Raw genomic sequence first — 17,677 nt, 5'->3', positions numbered from 1 at the left:
GCACTGCCACTCTAGATGTCGACATGAATTTATTTACAGTATGTAAAGTAGCCTCGCAAATGATGCTACCAATCTGGATAGGACAGGAGTTGGCTGAGAGGCTGTGGTGCTTGTGCGTCACTGAGGATACAGTGCAGCCGGGGTGTGTGTGAGTGTGTGTGTGTGAGATGGAGAGGGGAGAGGAAGTCGAGGCAGGACGTCGCAGCAGAGCCCTCTGCTGGTGGAAGCAGCAACCATCCAGCATGTCCTTTTACATTTTTAGTCAGTCGTAACTCTATGACGTCTGACAGGGGAAGTAAATATTTGTTGCAGGCCGGGTTATACAGCTAAGCCCAAAATTATTCATATCCCTGGCTGATGTAGAATTGCTATTTATTCAAGCAAGATGTTTGTTTCTGACTCCGGTATCTCTAAAAGGATAATGCAACAATCTTAAGGAAGTATATATTGAAAAAAATAAATGTGATAATTGCTTTAGCTTTTCACTGGTATTTTCACAAATCCTTGAGTGATGAGCTCCAAGTCATCAAATTGCAAAGTCAGATTTCCTTTATATATATTCTTCTTATATATTTGATATATACAACATTTTTATGAAAAACTGAAGATTACATAGATACTTGTGCCATAAAATGACACTATGTGTTTGGAAAATACAAAGTATGTCCCCTCTCACTCCTTCCATTACTTTGCAGAAAGACTTTGCAGTATAAACAACCTAAATTTAATTTAATTAAATATTTTTTGTTTCAATTCACTGTTGATTAGATCATTCGACAATTATAAAATACAGAATGTAAAATACTGACAAGTATTAGAGCAATATAATGTAAATATCTGTAAGTTGTCTTATGAAAAATTCGACTTTTTTCTCCCCTTCCATGATCCCTTCCTTGAACCAGACGGTAGAACAATGCAAAAAAATAAATAAATAAATCCAAATAATTTCAGTAAAATTTAAAAAAAGAGGCAACACTCAGACCCACTGCTTGTGGTGGTTAGATGGGCCAGTGGTGTCAGTGTCTGGCCACCTCGCCTCTGTCAGTCTGCCCAGGGCAGTTGTGGCTGCTATCCAGTAGCTTGCCACCATCGGTGTGTAAATGTGTGTGTGAATGGGTGAATAGAGTCTGAAGCGCTTTTGAGTCCAATGGACTTGACAAAGTGCTACACAAGTACAGGTTATGTACCAATTTCTATTTGCTATTTTATCATGAACCACAAGCAGTCGAGTTTCTCCCATCTGAATTTAAGACATCTAGATGTCCATTGATCTTGTGGACATTTAAGAGTATGGATGTCCTGGATTAGACATCCATAAGAGGAAAGTTACTGATGGGGCTGAATTAAAAGATTCTTAAAACGTAAGTCTTCCACGGGTGTGAATAATCTTGGGTTTAACTTTTAATGGTTAATATTTAGCAGGGTCATGGACCCTGCCACAAATAAAAAATATATAAGTTTGTGATGATTTTGTGATGACAACAAAGACTTTGAGGTCTTTATTTGAATTTCCCCAATCTCAGCTCAAATGATCTCTGTGGGTCAGAGCTGTTTGGGCAGCAGAAAGGGGGAACATCACATTATGAGTCAGGTGATCATGGTGTCCAACCTGAGAGGTACAAACGGTAGAAGTGAGAAAACATTTCTGGCAGTTTCTTGAGTACCTAAATCAAACTCATCAGCAGTAGATTCTTTGGACATCGATGGTGTGTCAGAGTTGGCCTGCCTTTCCGAGATTTCATCAGACTGTCTTGAACTGGTATCTGGAGGAACTTGTGAACTGGCTGACTGGATTGTTTGACTGTTTGCTGAATTTTAACAGGGCAAACCGGTGAAAGCCAGAGTTAATGGTGTTCAAGTAGATCACTGCTCTGTTGAAAAATAAGCCTCATTTCGCATTTCTGTCATTTACATAAATACCACTTTCTTCAGAGCTCATACATAAGGATCAAATGTTTTTTTATTTGTGGTTGTTTTGCTTCCCAATTGCACTGACATTAGATTCAAGTATGCCCCCAAACAACTGTCTGCTCCCTTGAAAGGTAGATGTCATTTTTCAATTTCAGTTTGTATCAAATAGTTCCTGTTAGCTTGGCATTTTGAGTAGAAGTATAAAGAAAAAAGAAATAAAATTGGACTGTTTTATCTAGTTTTTCATGGACTGCTGAGCCAGTAGAGGTCTGCTGGCGGCAATATCAAAACAGAGGCAATGATGTCAATGACAGAGCTGAAGGAGACATGAGCTAAAATGGTTGCTGAAGAGGAATCAACTGAGAGGCCTTCTAAGAGTTGCTCCTTTATGACTTTCTAAATGATCACCTTCCTGTTTGTAACAAAATATTAACTTTCAACAGTTGCAACAGAGAAGATTTAGAGAAAAATAAATTGAATTTGTTGCCAACAGATTAAAATATAATTATTGCATTAGCTGCCAAGCCAGTATTTTAAGTATTAACTGCGGCCAGGATGCTAACACAACGCTTTTGATTATTTAATAACATCGCAATTAACATATTAAAAATGTGAATAATCAGGTTTTTTCTAAAAAAAATAAAAAATAAAAAATAAAACAAAGTCCCCAACTATAACCTTTATAGGGTACGCCCATAAATCTGATTTATGGGCAGATGATAACAATTTAGAGTTTTGCAGAACAAAACTCTGAATGGCCCACTGGGGGATAATTTCTGCTTGAAACACAGACTGAAAACACTACTGTTGTGTTCAAGTTGTGCTAGAAGGAGTTAGCCTATCAGCAAAGCTATTCAAACCTCAAATAGCATCTCATGCTAAACATGTAGCAGCAGCACAGACGTCCCCAACGCTAAGTCAGCGTCCACAGTCCATGAATGAAACAGAAACTCTGAAAGCTGAAAGGCTAGAAAGGAACTTTCCACCAATCTGATGGCTGGAGAATCTGAAGAACAGATTAAAAACAAATATATTTGTGGTTGAGCTCATATGTCTGTTTAGTCAATAATTTAGCACCAAAAAGGATTTTTGAATTGAAAAACAGAAGAAACCATTATGTGAAGAGATTAAGAGATGTGTACTAACTTTAACTGAATGGCCTGTTACTCCACACATCCAGTGCCTTCTAAATGTTAAATGACTACACTTCTTGTGTGTGTGTGTGTGGGGGGGGGGGGGGGGGGGGGGTGTTTGTGTGTATTTATATAAAATGCATACAGTAGGTGGTGATTACAATGTCACTTCAGTCACTTTAGCTTTTAGATTCTGTGTTGGTTTTGTGGATTCTTGAGTGGGACAGAGTTCATGTTGAGGGATTATTTTCTCCTGATTCCTGTGTTCATTTTCTTCAGTGATTTCCTCCAGTCAGCCTCCATCAGTTTCCTTGTGTAATCTGTCCACTTCAAATGACACATTAGCCCAGGTACACCACAGACAACCTGTTAAGATTCATCAGTGGTGGTCAGTGGTGCCCACTTCCACCATGTGTCCAAACCGGTAATTCATTCATTATTCCTCTAAGATCGAAATAATGAATGAATTACCATAATGTGATCAAATGAAGGCTTTGTATTAACCAGCAAGTCATCTAATTTAGCTTATAGGATGTTATTCAACATGTATATTTTTGACATAATAAAGTCAGATTGCTCTGACAGGTCATCTCTGTCCTTGTCCGTCCAACCAACTAACACTAAGCTCTTCAATTAAGAGGGAAACTTGTCCCACATTGTCTCATTATGATGGAACTCTCTGTTTGCTGTCAGCTGTTTGTCAAAGATGAGTCGTCCCTGATCCCATTTCCAGTAATCATTCCACCCAGTTCCTACACTCCTCGGTGGAGTCTCCATGCTTGTGTTCCTGTTGTCTCCCGTTTTTCTCCTTGTGCTCACTTGTTTGCCTTCCTCTTTGCATGCTTCTGGATTCTTCATCACACACGCAGACAGAAAATAAGATGTCAAAGTATACGTTACCACCTACTTGTGGTTCAGTGTTCATGAATTCACCAATTCACAGATTTGTTTCTGTGGAACAAAACTCTAAATCATCCATGGATTTTTTTTTTCTGACATTTTTGAAAGTGACCACTATTGAGATGCTATTGGCTGATGTTTTCAATCCAGGAGCTGCATTCAAACTTGTAAACTTGCAGTTTCCAAGTTTCTGCCTCACAGATCAACCCTCCCTAGGGACTCCCCTACTCAGCTCCTTCAGACTAGACAGCACCAATTAGCAACCAGCTGGTGGAACTGTGTACTGCTGTGGTCACTGATAAAATGTTGTTAAAGGGTTAATAAAAGAGAGGTTGTGAGCTGGAATTTTTCAAGAGACAGAGGCCCAATTTCAAGGTTTTCAATTACAAAGTCAAATTTATTTAAAGTCATAGTTAATACATGTAGCATTTTTTTTTAAGTTAACATAGTTACTTGATTGTGCTAGAAAATGGCAAAATACTTCCTGAAAAGCACACAATACTGCCACTTTAACTGACTTTGAAATCTTTTTAAACTTTGAAACACAAAATAAGCCAGAAGTGTTCACAGAAATTCACATCTCCTTTTGTGTATTTTGATTTTTGCTTCTGACCTTGCAGGACAAAGCCTTACTAAAGCGCTCATTCAGTACTCTGCAGTCACCCTGTTCCAATGCCACTCAGTTAAACCAGGTTATCACCTAGAAAGCTGCTCTTAGAAATGGAGAAAACTAATTTCCTTCACTGCAAGTGACACATCTGTTCATTATATGTCAGATGGGAAGTGCATTATAGATGGAATAATAAGCGACAAAAACAACTGGTGTTAGAACAGATGTTGGGGTTAGTTTGTTATATTTTCCACAACCCACCAACTGTCACATTTCTTCAGCTTGGACATTATTCTGCTTTCTGTTTTGTCACAGCCCCCGTTCTGCTTTTCTTCTCCTGTCATTATCTCCTGTCTCTGCGTTGCTCTCCTCCCTTGCCTCTGCCTTCGAAAGAGATGATCCAGAAATAAGGCCATAAATAAGAAATCAACGGCCTTTTCTGTCCCCCCACATTACAGGCTTTTGATGAATGCTTTCTGCAGTCGTATTACTCACTGGCTTCAAATCAATGCGATAATCCTCCCCTGCCCCCACTCCGCCAGATTGATTTCGGTGGCAGTGACAACAGCGCAGAGGGGTGCAGAGCAGATCTGTACACTGTAAGCTCTTTTCAAAATACTTGCAAACGAGAGTTATATAGGTGCAGCTGGTTACAGTTAGCAGAATAAATGAGCGCCCACAAATCACAGAGGCAGGAAAGCCAGTATAACTGATCTGTAGTGGAGATAGCGGTGGATTCTTAAATCTCTTTATCCCCATTTATCAGGCTCTAAAAATGGAGGCCAGGCAGTTAAAGTTCCATGAGGTTATGTTTGAAATTATTCAGTGAGTAATTCAAAGTTGTCAGGGGAAAGGCAAAGCAAAAAAATGCATATGGTAACAGAATACTGTGTAATCAATGCCTTCCGGTTCATACCACTTGAAATGAGTGCCATGGTGACTCTGGAGTGACTCTGGAGGAGCCACCATGGCACTCCTCCAGAGTATGGTAGCTATTAGTTGTGCACTCAACAAATTTCTCCTTTTATGCAAGAGACACATGAAGAAAGCCGTTGTTTAATAAAATGAGTCCCATTTTCAATTTGCCACAAGGAAATGTTTTCTTGCACTAGAGCCCAATTATTCTTTTTCTCTTATAACACAGCTTCCATTTTATTGATAAGAAAACCTAAGGTTACACAGATTCTTACAATTTGAATTGAACCTGAATCTGTCAAAATGACAAAAGACTAGACCTAACATGATCTAGATGCTTGTTTCCATCCTGATAAACACCAATCAGAATCCACTGGCAGATAACTGGGAGGTTGTAAAACAAACAGAGCTGCAGGCGTAAAAGTGGACATGATGTCTCTTGTTCTTGTTACCGCGGTAGACATATTTTTGATGCTATACCGCTTCCAGTGCATATTGCTGGCTGAATATGTGTTGTGTCTGTGACAGAGGAGAGCCAACAAATAGGGATAAAAGAAGCTCTGCAGCAATTTTACAGCTGGATTTTACAGCTTTGGTATAAACATAACAATATGGCAGATCCTAGAGGAAGGAAACAGCCAGCTTGTAAACATAAAGAGATGTCCCCGGGTTCTCAAGTGCTAGAAAAGAGAGGCGATGGATGGATGGATGGATGGATGGATGGATGGATGGATGGATGACAGAACTTTGTATTTTTCTTTATTTTGGGAATTTTAGGGGTTAAGGGACAATAAAATTGAAAGTTGCTAAAATTTACACGTTGCATGTTAAGTTGTACGCTGCTACACAGAAAGAATTAAGTGTATGATTTTGGCAGAAGAAGAATCACAAGGCTTTTTGCACAAATACAATAAGTGTCCATTAGACATAGTTGTTGGGAACATTGGACATTTTCAGGGATGTGAGAAAAGGATTTTTGGCCAGCTTTGAAATGTTAACTAAGCCCCCATAAGCAATCGGCACACAGACGCCAGAGTCAGTCAAAAATGGTTTGACTATTTCCTCTTTCCATTTGGCTCTGTTAGAGTTGTTGGGGTGATGGATCAAATCCCAGCAGTCAACAGGTCAAAGGTGCAGGGAAATATGGCATATCTGCTGGATATAACAAGGACTGAGGCATATTAAGCAGTAATTGATTTAGATAAATCAACTCAAACATGGGCTGTCAGTCAGGGGTGGATCATTGTCTATGAGTTTTACCCGACTGAGATTACATTTGTAATATGAGATCATGTTTGTCTCAGATTTCCGCCACCCTTCATTAAAAGCGTAAACAGTCACTCATAGAAATAGTTCAGCACCTGCAAGGAATTTTCTGATTTAAGTTTATACACATGTGAACCACTGATAGAGATGTCAGTTTTTCAATGTACAAGATGCTGGTTTGTCTAGAAGGGAAATACATGAAATGATGGTCTGATTAGTGGAGATACCTGTCCAGCAATCCCTCAGAACAGGAACTGAAGGTCAGCACTAAGCAGACAAATGTGACAGGCCACGACAAAACAAGGAATAAGTCTCCCTGGGTATTTGAAGTTACTTACAGATTCTAAGAGTGTGGATTCTCAGTCATCAGAGGGGAAAGAGGAGGCTGATAACCTAAAGAGACCTCAAACGGGAAAATACCAGTGGCTGAGGAGATGTGAGAATCATGTGCATATTCAACCCAGGAGAGGAACTGACTCCAGTTGGAAGGAGTAGAGGTGAGGCAGCGTAAGGTGGATTCAAGTTTTCATTTTATATGTCTTTATTTGGATTGTGGATGGAAAGCAGAAGTCAGACTGAACTTGGTGTTTAGGACAGATATGTTCTGTTGCAGAACAGAACAGTTTCCAGACTTGGGTGGTGAACTGGGGACCACAGAAAACATGCTTGACCAAGAGTTGATCCTCGGTCTGCAGACCGCAATGAACTTGTGGATTTTAAATGACTGATTATTGTTGCTAATATGAAATGATGAATGAATAAAGTAAACTAACTTGCTTTATTATGTGACTGTTTCTGCAGATGACAGCCGAAGCCATTCTGCGCCTGGTCAGTGACCCTGTGCTGCCTTTCTACCCTCTGGACATTGTGTTGGATGTTCAAAACAAACTTAAAGGTAACATATGATGTAAAAATAGTGGTAAGACTAAAGCTGATGTAAAAAAAATAGTAATAATATGAAAAAATATTCGACTTTACACCTGTGCACTGTTTCTATAACAATATATTGAGTTCAAGAAGTATTTCTACCAGTTGTAAAGGGCTCTGGTACTTTGCAGCCGATTCCAGAATAGAGCTGGGTTTGATTATTTTTCTCCACTTTTACACATTTTCTCCTTTTTCTGGTGGCCATATTGCCCTCATTATAAGAACAGAAACAGATTTAGTTAATAATGGCTCAGTTCCACTCAGTGCACAAGAATTAGAGCCTTCATGCACAAAGCTGGGATCCTGGAACGAGCACACCTGCTCAAACTGTCATGCTGTAATTTGATGTTAATAATTGGAGCTAAAAGATCTTCTGGAGAAGAAATTCACTTTTTAAAGTTCACCTACTAAAGCTGCTGCTACAGCTAATAATAACCAAAGCTAAACATCAGGAAAATGAAGGCGGCTGAAATTCTCTCTCGATGAAACTGGACTCTGAAAAATAATAAAATCACGCTGCTCGTGATTTTAGCCGAAGAACTCTGGTGCACTGTTGGTGATTGTAGTAACATTCACTCCATGCTGTTCTGTTAGGTATCCCTGTGCAATAACATGGCAGTCAGTCAATGCATTTAAACCTGTAGAAATGGTGAAGGGGAGTTGTTGAAGGTCAAACTCAGCATCACAGGAAGGTCAACTCTGGTTTAAGTTGACTTGAATGTGGTATGGTCATTGTTTCCTAACAGGCTGGACTGAGTATTGCAGATTAACTGGAATTTGCACCCAAAACCTTCTCTGTTGTTTACTTACAATGGTTGAAAATATCCAGTTGTCAGCTTCTTTTTGGACAGAAAAGCCATTTTTTTAGGACAGAGGAGAAAGGGAAGACTGGTTTGAGATAATGTCAGGAACCTAATGTCACGGTTGTTTTGGTGTTTTGATTATTTCATTCTAGTTGCATTTTTATTGTGTTCATTGCTTCCTTATATTGATTACATCATCTTGTTTCGATTTCACTGTTCAGTCTTTTCTCAGTGATTTTGTTTATTTATTCCTTGTGTCTAGGTATAGATTACTCTTAGACTCATTCTCTAAGTTCCCCTGTTCCCATGTTCTCTCTCTCTCTACCTCACTCCTGCTACATGTTAGTCAATCAGCCCGGTCTATTGTTCCAGCATTCACGCTCCCAGTATTTATTCACCTCTCTCTTATCCCTTCTTGCTGATTCCTCCCATTTATCCCACTACTTCCCTGTTTCCCCTGCTGGTTTTTGTTCCCTGGGATCTGTTTTTTGTTCTACTCTGGCTCCCTGTGTTTATATATTTATATATATATAAGTTTTTGCTCACTTTTCCTATTAAAATGCCAACATCTACTTGCCGTCTCTGCCTTGCTGCATTTGGGCCCATCATCACTACTATGTTATGACAGATAACAAAGTATTTTTCCCTTCTGACACATCTAAATAGGGCCATAAATTTCAATTGATGAACTACATAGATTTTAATTCAATTCATAGTTTTTGGGGTTTTTTTTCTTTTAGACATACAAAAATCCCAAGACAGGATCTTTGTATTGTGTTTCTGTACACACATAAATCTGACGCACAAGCTACATCCACAAACAACATCTGTGGATGACAGGGTCACTTCTCATGGTATTCTGGAGCTGCTTTTGAAATATTTATTTCTGCTTCAAAGATGATCTGATTGGACGCTGGTAAAGACTATTGTTGTGTTGAAGTTGCGCTAAAAGGAGTTAGTCTATCAGCAAAGCTATTCAAGTCTAAAGAGCATCTCAAATATAAACATGTAGCAATAGCACAGTCTATGATGGTTGCAGAACAAAAACCAAAATGTATCTGTTTGAGCTCATGTGTCTATTTGTTTTTCAATCATTTAGAAGTAAAATGGGTCTTTGAGAATGTTGCTTTTTATATCAATATAAAGTTTTTGACTAAAATATGATTCATGGGAATCAATTAATTACAGACCATGCAAATAACTCTGTTAAAAAATGCATCAAGTTTTTTCTTTTTAGTCTATAAGACATAGACAATCTGGAACAATCAGAACAGGAAAGACTGAAGGCCTATAAGTAATGTGTGTACTGGTTTGAAGATGAGTTGGTTGTTGTTGCATGCACATTTGAACTTTAGATGGTGGCTCTCTGTGTGTTTGTTACATATACTAATTTACATATGTCTGCATGTGCAACTTTCTCTGTTTTAAGTAAGCAGTGCTTTAGTCTGAAATGAACCCAGCCCACATTTCTATTGCCAAACATTCAGCAGTTAACATGCTGTACAAGCTCTCAAGCCCTGTGAGCAAAAATAGGCTTATTCAGTCACACTCTAAGAGCTCGCAAAGACTGTCCTTGAATATTAAAATGGCCCTTGAACAAGGCTGCAAAAAAATAAAAAATAGACTTTGATGCCTGTAGCCTGCAAGCTGGCATCATGCAAATTCAGAGTAAACAAAGTGAAGTGTTACTTCCATCAAGAGGTATCCTGAAAGTACTGGAGTTTCTTATAAGCAGAGTCACAACTAGATATAGTCAGTGGAATATGCACTGTGGAGAATTCATTCTTCATCGCCGGGACAAAATAAAATCTGTAAAGCGAGGATTATCGATCATCTACGGACCATGATCTGAGATTTAAAGCGCTGTAGGCGAGCGGACGATCCTCACGTAGCTCCAGCTTCAAGTCTCATTCATTTTGTCACTAAGGCAATCACTCTAAGCCTCAGGTTCACTGGCTCTGTCTAAGCATATAAGCATTGTCCCATTAAAGCCTAGATTGAGTGGTTATGCCTCCTCATCTGAGACTAATGGAAAGATTATAACCTGAGAGAGAAATGATTATGATACCTGCCTGTAGCCCCCATGTCTGTTCCTTCATCACTCTGTCCCTCTGCATCCCCACATCTCTGCTCCCCAGTTTCTCTTCTCTTTCACTTCTTTGTTCAACAAAGTAACATCAACATCTTTTATTTTTAATGTTTAGCTGCTCTTTCTTTAATACATTGAATACATCGTGTAAACCTTTTTTTCTAATGAAGTCTATGCACAAGCTTTGAAAGGCGATATATGCTGCCTTCTGTTCGGAAGGCAATAAATAGATTGACAATGAAACTTCACAAGATAAATGAGAATGAGACATGAATAACGCTGCAGTTAGGTGTTGACCTTAAAGCGGACCTTGGAATATGTTTTATTTTAATTGCACACCCTTCATAATTTGACATTATGCCATTGTGGTTTATAGGACGTGTTATTTATGCTCACAATTGGTTTTATTATTCTCATCTGCCACAAGTATCAGAGAGGCTGCAGTGACAGATTTTGGAATTTTTATTGAGGTTATTAAATGTAATTCTATGTCTCACTGTAAATGTGTCAAAGTTAAAATTGGCCTTTAGCAACGGTGCAAATATTCGAAATGCTTTTTAACCCGACTGTGACTTCCTCACAGCGTCTTTACACTGCTTTAAAATGCAGAGAATTCAGGATGGAGTGAAATAACTCTAGAAAATGGTGACAAGGTAGAAACTGTGTAGCTGTGTAGCATCTATGTTTAAACAAATGTCATGAAAAGATACTTTAGAAGACACAAAACATCCAATTAACATCTTGTTATATAGAAAAATATAATCAAATTAATGCAAATTTAATGTCATGCATCTTAGTTGTCAAATGCAGTTTATGACAATTGGTTGAAAGTTGCACTTCCACTTATTGCATCATTGAGTTTTTAACTCAGCAATCACTTTTACTGAGCAAACATGTGGCGACAGTGGGTAGTAATTTTTCCCTTTTACAGAGAGGAAGCAATGATTAAAAAGAAATACAACTAAATTCACACGAATATAAATATTGAAAAGACATGCCGTGCTATCATCTTTATATTTATGGCAACTTATCTTGCTATTTGAAAATTTTCCAGTGGATCCAGCAAAGTATCGTCATCAACAGAACCAGCACTGTGGTTCTTCCACACTCTGAATTTATGTGGATGTCATTGAACCCTTTGATGAGGGCAGTCTCAGTACTGTAGTAACCATGGAAACCAGACTGAATGACATCAAAGCGGTAGGTTAATGTGAAGAAGTTAGTTAATTGTTGAAACAGCTTTTTACCTTACCGATGAAAGGATGATTGGCGATTTCAGAAAAAGACTTCCTTTAATTCTTCCATTTAGAGATACTGTATATCTAAGCTTTATAGACGTCACAGTAAACATGGAGCCCAGTCTCTCACCATCTCAGTTCAGCTTTTAGACACTTCTTACCAGTGGAGCCTTTTTCCATGGAGATGTTCTTCTGACCTCCACCTTAAAGAGAGCAGTGGAATCACTGAGATTTTAGATTAGAAGTTGTATCTCACTCATTCAGTGAGTTAAAGGATAAAGTGGAACTGGAAGAGTATACCAGATTAAAATCTATGTATTTATCAACCTGTCCATGAAAAAACATTGAGAGCTGTGTTTTTACCTTCTTGAAATGTATTAAAATTTAGGAGGTGTGAATGTTTCAGGAAAGTGTTGTAGACTGAGTAAATTATTCACATATGACTGCATCTAATGACTAACGTGTGACTGTTGACGCTACTTATTATTTTAACTTCATGTGATGACGAACTTAATATGAGACTTGCTTTGTTAGCACTTTAAAACCTTAATATAATCTGAAAAATAATTTATTGCCATTTGTTTTTTTTAGTGTCATTGTTCTTGGCGACATGTTGCCTGTCAGTTCTCTCGTTAGCAGTAATTTTTCTCCAGATTGTCACTTCAACTCCCTTGATGATCAGAAGAGTGGTTCTGCTGACTAATATCAGAAACTTGATGTGAAACAATTCAAAAAGCGTAAGGCTGTCAAGGCTGATTCTTTTTTTCAGTTTCCAGTTGAGATGTAATAAAGACTGTAATTCGTAATCAGTATAATATTCCCTGAGCTCAGTCCTCTCTCATGACCCGCTGTAGACAGGGCAGCACTTCTTTATTACCTGCAGGATTGACGGCTGAAATGTTCTGCCTCCTCTCACCTGCAAGCGGGTCAGGAAATGCTCTTTGTGTTGTCTCTCGTTCTGCATCAGAATCGATCTGAAAATTCTTTTATTGGTTTAAAAGCCAATAAACCAGTCTGGACCTTACCTATTTATTAGATTTACTTCTATCCCATGTTCACTGAGAACCCACAGGCCTTCAATGTAAACCTAAAGTGAGACTAAGAACACATAAGTGAGATGACTCTTTTATTATTATTACCCACATTGATGGAACAGCCTTCCATCTCACCTCAGGGCAGCAGAAGGTATTGATATTAGTTTTAAAAGTAATCTCCAGACTTACAGTTGTACTTTGGCCAGTTTTTATTAGTGAAACTGTTTGTGCATCTCTCAAGGACTGAAACAGTTAATGGGATTAATTGAGACTAATCAATTATTGAAATAATTGTCAAATAATTTAGTAATCAATTAATCGTTAACTGGAGTATGCAGACCAAAGAAAGAGCTATTTTGATTAAATAAGTCAGTGAGAGCTATAATGTATATATTAAAGAAATGTATACATTTTGCATTTAAGATAAAAAATAAAATCTTTGTCTGAAAATATATCCATAATATATAAATCTTCAAGTGGGATTGTTGCAACTTCAGCTGATTTGCATTCTTTAGAAAAATCTTCTATTAGATACTTTTTGCTCTGCGGCGGATTGGTGACCTGTCCAAGGTGACCCTGCCTCTCGCCCAGAACGTTAGCTGGAGATAGACAGCAGCACCCCTCCTGACCCCACTGGGGACAAGGGTGTAAGAAAATGGATGGACGGATGGATTGATGGTACTTTTTGCTGTATAATTAGTAATCAGTTAATCACAAAAATATCAAGTGTACTGTAAAGAAATGCTGTTATTGACTTTCAGGCAGTAAAATATTTGTTTATTTAGAAAAAGGAATTTAGTGTATTTCTAATATTGTATAACATTGTTCTGATATTGTTTTAAAAGGCTTACGTCTGCAGAATGTGCCAATTTTTGTCATATTAATCGATTATTTGTAAGAATAATTTAGAGAATAACAGATTACTAGAATAATTATTAGTTGTAGCCATCTATCTATCTAAACTGTTTACTGTTAGATTTTACATCATTTTCTATATTCCCTTATTGTTGCTGAACTGTAATATTATGTCATGCATATTTTATTTTCCCAGTCTTTTTTTTCCCTTCACATTTTTTTCGGCAAACTCACATTGCATTAATGTTAAAATACTTCTTTCATTTTCAAAATATCAGATTATGGCTTTTGTTATAATCCGATACATATTCTGAAACTCTAAAATAATTCTGATGCAGTCAAGAACAAATGTCTATTTCTCACACAACATGAAAACAGAAGGTAGGAAAGAGAGAAAATAAAAATCTGATATTTGAGGAACATCCTGACTGATAGGCAGAGGTTAATGACCAGAACACAAATAAATGAAGGATTTGGAGAACACCTATTGGTATTGAATAACATAGTTGAAGTCCATCGAGGCATTTCTCTCTACTTGCTTTGTTTTGGAGAAGGACGGGGAAACCAATGATCCACCACAAACCGTGGACCTGTCTGCTCATCTATCCTGGATATGAAGGTTGCAGACTGAAAATACCAGCGTGTGCGGAGGGTCAAGAAATCACTGTGACCTCACATAGATGAGTGCAAATAGTGCATCTCTCCTGAATGTAATGGCCATATGTGTGCCCACATGTAATTAGAGCTATAGATCTTGTAACAGGAAAAATCTGCTAGTATATTATAGCATGACTTATATAAAAACAACTAACTGTAAGTACAGTTAGCTAGAAAATTATTCGTTATTCGTCCTCACTTAATGAACCAAAAAAAGAGGGGATTTTTTTGACAAAATTATTTAAAACTAATGTACATGCAGGAAAGTCCCCAGGTTCTATGGTATCTGTAGAGATTAGTGTAAAAATAGAAATTATTCTGATGAATAAAAGCATCTCCTTGAGTGTGTTTTGTTTTTCTCACCTTTCTTCTCCCTGCTGCTCTTATCTCAAGAGTCCAAGTCCCAACTGCATAGATGAATGCAAACTCTCCCATGTATGTCCCAGGGTGTCAAAAGATATGATGGATTACAACAATCAAACAATATTTCATGAGTCCCAGCTGGCTGTGAGGCGAGCCATTTAAATTTGTAGGAGAATAGCTCCCGCTGCCTATTTTTGGCCCCTCTGTCTTCACATTTTTCCCACCGATGAGTCACATTCTGTTCCAAACCTGCTGTGGCCCTGCGATATGAAGACATACCAAGTCCTGCCGATTAATATCTTGGATGACAGTTCGCCTCCTTCCCAATAATGTTTATAATAAAACTGGAATTAATCCTGGGCTTCCCTTGCTTCTTCTCAGTCCTCAATGAAGGATGTCTTCAGGTTTCTGTTAATGTTTCAAATCACAGAACAAATTCTGAGATAAACGTATCAAGAGAGTTGAAATTTGGATGTTTACACTACAGGTTGTTAATTGTAAATCTCCCACTATTATCCCCCAAAAATATGAATTATGTGTAAAAAAAAAAAAAAATCTTGCTTGTCATCTCATTCATAACACAATTAGTAAACTGGTAAAATATTTCATGCTTTTTAATTTTTGTAATTATGATGATGGCTTACAGATAATGCTTACAAATGTCATAAATTTAGAATATTACATCAGACCAATCAAAAACAGATGCTATAAGCACAAATGTCAGATTTCTGAAAAGTATGAATACATCTATGCAGTCGTGTTAGGGCCGTTTGCATGATTGACTGCATCAATGCGATGTTGCTTAGAGCCGATCAGTCTGTGGCTCTAGGAGTTTTCATTAATTACCCTTTCCATAGTATTCTAATTTTAAGTCAGATATAATGCGACATGGCCGTTCTGAATGCAAACGTTTTGAAAACGATCAAATATGTATGTGATTTAGCATGTGGAAGAGGCACAAGTCGGGCTTTTCAGAACTGAGCCGTTCAGACAGACAGGATGTGGCGTTCCTTACTCCACATCAGGGCGTGGCGTTATGCACAGCGTTACAGAAAGATCATTTCTGATCAGAAGATTGTCTGACCGGAAGAAATGAAAATCACATACTCTTTGACTGTAACAAATGATCACATGTTGCCACCTTGTGACCAAACTTGACATTATGAAGCAAACTTAGCTGTATAGCTAACCTGCAGGGCCACTCCTAGGATGTATTAAAGTGAAAGTTAAAATAAGCTGGTAACAGACTGATTGGAAGAAATTTTTAAAAGGATTTAGAAATGGGTAGAAGAATGGTAAAGTTCACTGCCAAAAAGATGACATCTACTAAATAAGTTCGGTTTCTTGTCTTGATGGTTTGTAGAATAAACCTCTTTTCTTCTTTTTTTCTTTTTTTTAACAGTCAGTGAACTATTGAAAGCCTTGTATTTAAATAGAAGTGACAAATTGTCACCTCCACTTTTCTTCAGGAGAGTGAGCCATTTGTCACTCCAGAAGTGGATTGCGAAACGCTGCTCTGGTGAAATAACTAACAATTCTGACAAACTAGAAGTTGTGAAGTGGCAACAGATTTTCTGGTATACGGTTCAGGATGACTCTGTTAAAATAACCCTTTTACCATAACTGAATCTTGTCTAAGTGTCCATTTCTGACAAGGACTCATTGACTTAAGGCAATGAAGCATGAGTTAGTAAAAATAACATAAAATACATAAAATAAGCTTAGAATAATTATATAAAGAAAATATGAAAAGTTATACACAGTAACCTTAAAGAATTGTCTATGATCAGGTTGAATCAAGGTGACAAAGTTCTATTCTCCGAGTCCCCACCAGTGGTCAAAAATTGTTAGCTAACTTAATTAGAAGGTAGGCCAAGCTGCCATCAGTTGGAGCTGCTCCAATTATTCAACATGTGAGAAAATCATTAACAGTAAATCATCTTATTTTATGCAGATGTAGCATCTTATTGCATAGCATAAGATGAGTTAAAATATTAGATATGGACATAGATGGAATAGAAAATATTGGGTCATTGGTTTCCATCACAGTGTAAGATCTAATTGTGTGTGCTACATTATAGCCTGGCACAAACCAGGTCTTTGTTCTGTGCTTTGCTTCGTTCAGGGGGTCTGAGAAACCCTCAGTCGCCCAGACTCTTGGCGACTGAGAAACGATTACTTCTTGAAGGTGTGGATTCTGTTGAAGTTAAAACGATTGGATCTGACTTTACCTAATTGCTAACATTTGACCATGATGTATGTAATGCTCCCGTTTGACCATGAAGGAAGCTACGCTATGAAGCTTACTGAAAACTGCCTGTGCCAAGCCAAACAAGATGGCAGTTAATGAGAACTGCAGGCTAAAAACATTCATCTTGCTCTCACTTTAAGTGCTAAATATTTGGAAGCATGTCCAGCATGGACTGAATGACTTCGTTCTCTTCCTCCACTGCCATATCCAAACCATACAATTCTCAAACAGCGCAGAAACTCGACGGCCTCATTTACAATTCCTCCTTCTGTTCATTGACTGGCCAGGATGCATCCCGAGAAATCCAGTTCAATGGGAGAAATATGAGATGGAGCACTGAAGGAAGACGAGAATTCATTGAAATAGGAAAACAGTGGCCAGGCATTATCAGGTGTTTTGGAAAGTGTAGCAGTATTTAACTGAACACTTTCCTATGCTACAGAGCAGAACTACAGTGATTGGATCTTGGGGATCATCTGACAAACTGTTGGCAGCTTGTAGTCCCAAAAATAACCATTCACTCTTTCATATGTCTCTAAAATATTCCATTTCTCTCAAGGCCAGCCGCTGAGTTCTTCGCAACCTGTAACATCTTCAGCTGCCGTCAGCTTTTCAGCAATGGGACGCTTGCCGAAAGCTTGGCTTTAAATAGTTGAGTTTAAACATTACACCATTCTTCTTAGTTTACCCTGGAGCAGACGACTGGCTGACTCAGTCATTTTTTG

General features: G+C 38.0%; 1 protein-coding gene across 4 annotated transcripts in view; it reads left to right on the top strand.

Moving 5' to 3' along the window:
* naaladl2 (N-acetylated alpha-linked acidic dipeptidase like 2) overlaps positions 1-17,677 on the top strand; it is a 399,262-nt gene that overhangs the window by 361,017 nt on the left and 20,568 nt on the right. For all 4 annotated transcript variants that reach the window (XR_002753301.1, XM_023339997.1, XM_023339998.1 and 1 more), the window contains one exon: positions 7,537-7,630. Coding sequence is in view for 3 of the 4 variants with exons in the window: in XM_023339997.1 (XP_023195765.1) it covers positions 7,537-7,630 (94 nt within the window). In the remaining variant the exon portion in view is untranslated. The remainder of the gene's footprint in view (positions 1-7,536; positions 7,631-17,677) is intronic.

This window comes from Xiphophorus maculatus, chromosome 9 (assembly GCF_002775205.1).
Source record: "Xiphophorus maculatus strain JP 163 A chromosome 9, X_maculatus-5.0-male, whole genome shotgun sequence".
Taxonomy (NCBI): domain Eukaryota; kingdom Metazoa; phylum Chordata; class Actinopteri; order Cyprinodontiformes; family Poeciliidae; genus Xiphophorus; species Xiphophorus maculatus.
Note: the sequence above shows the minus strand (reverse complement) of the source record. Positions and strands in the feature narration are given on the sequence as shown.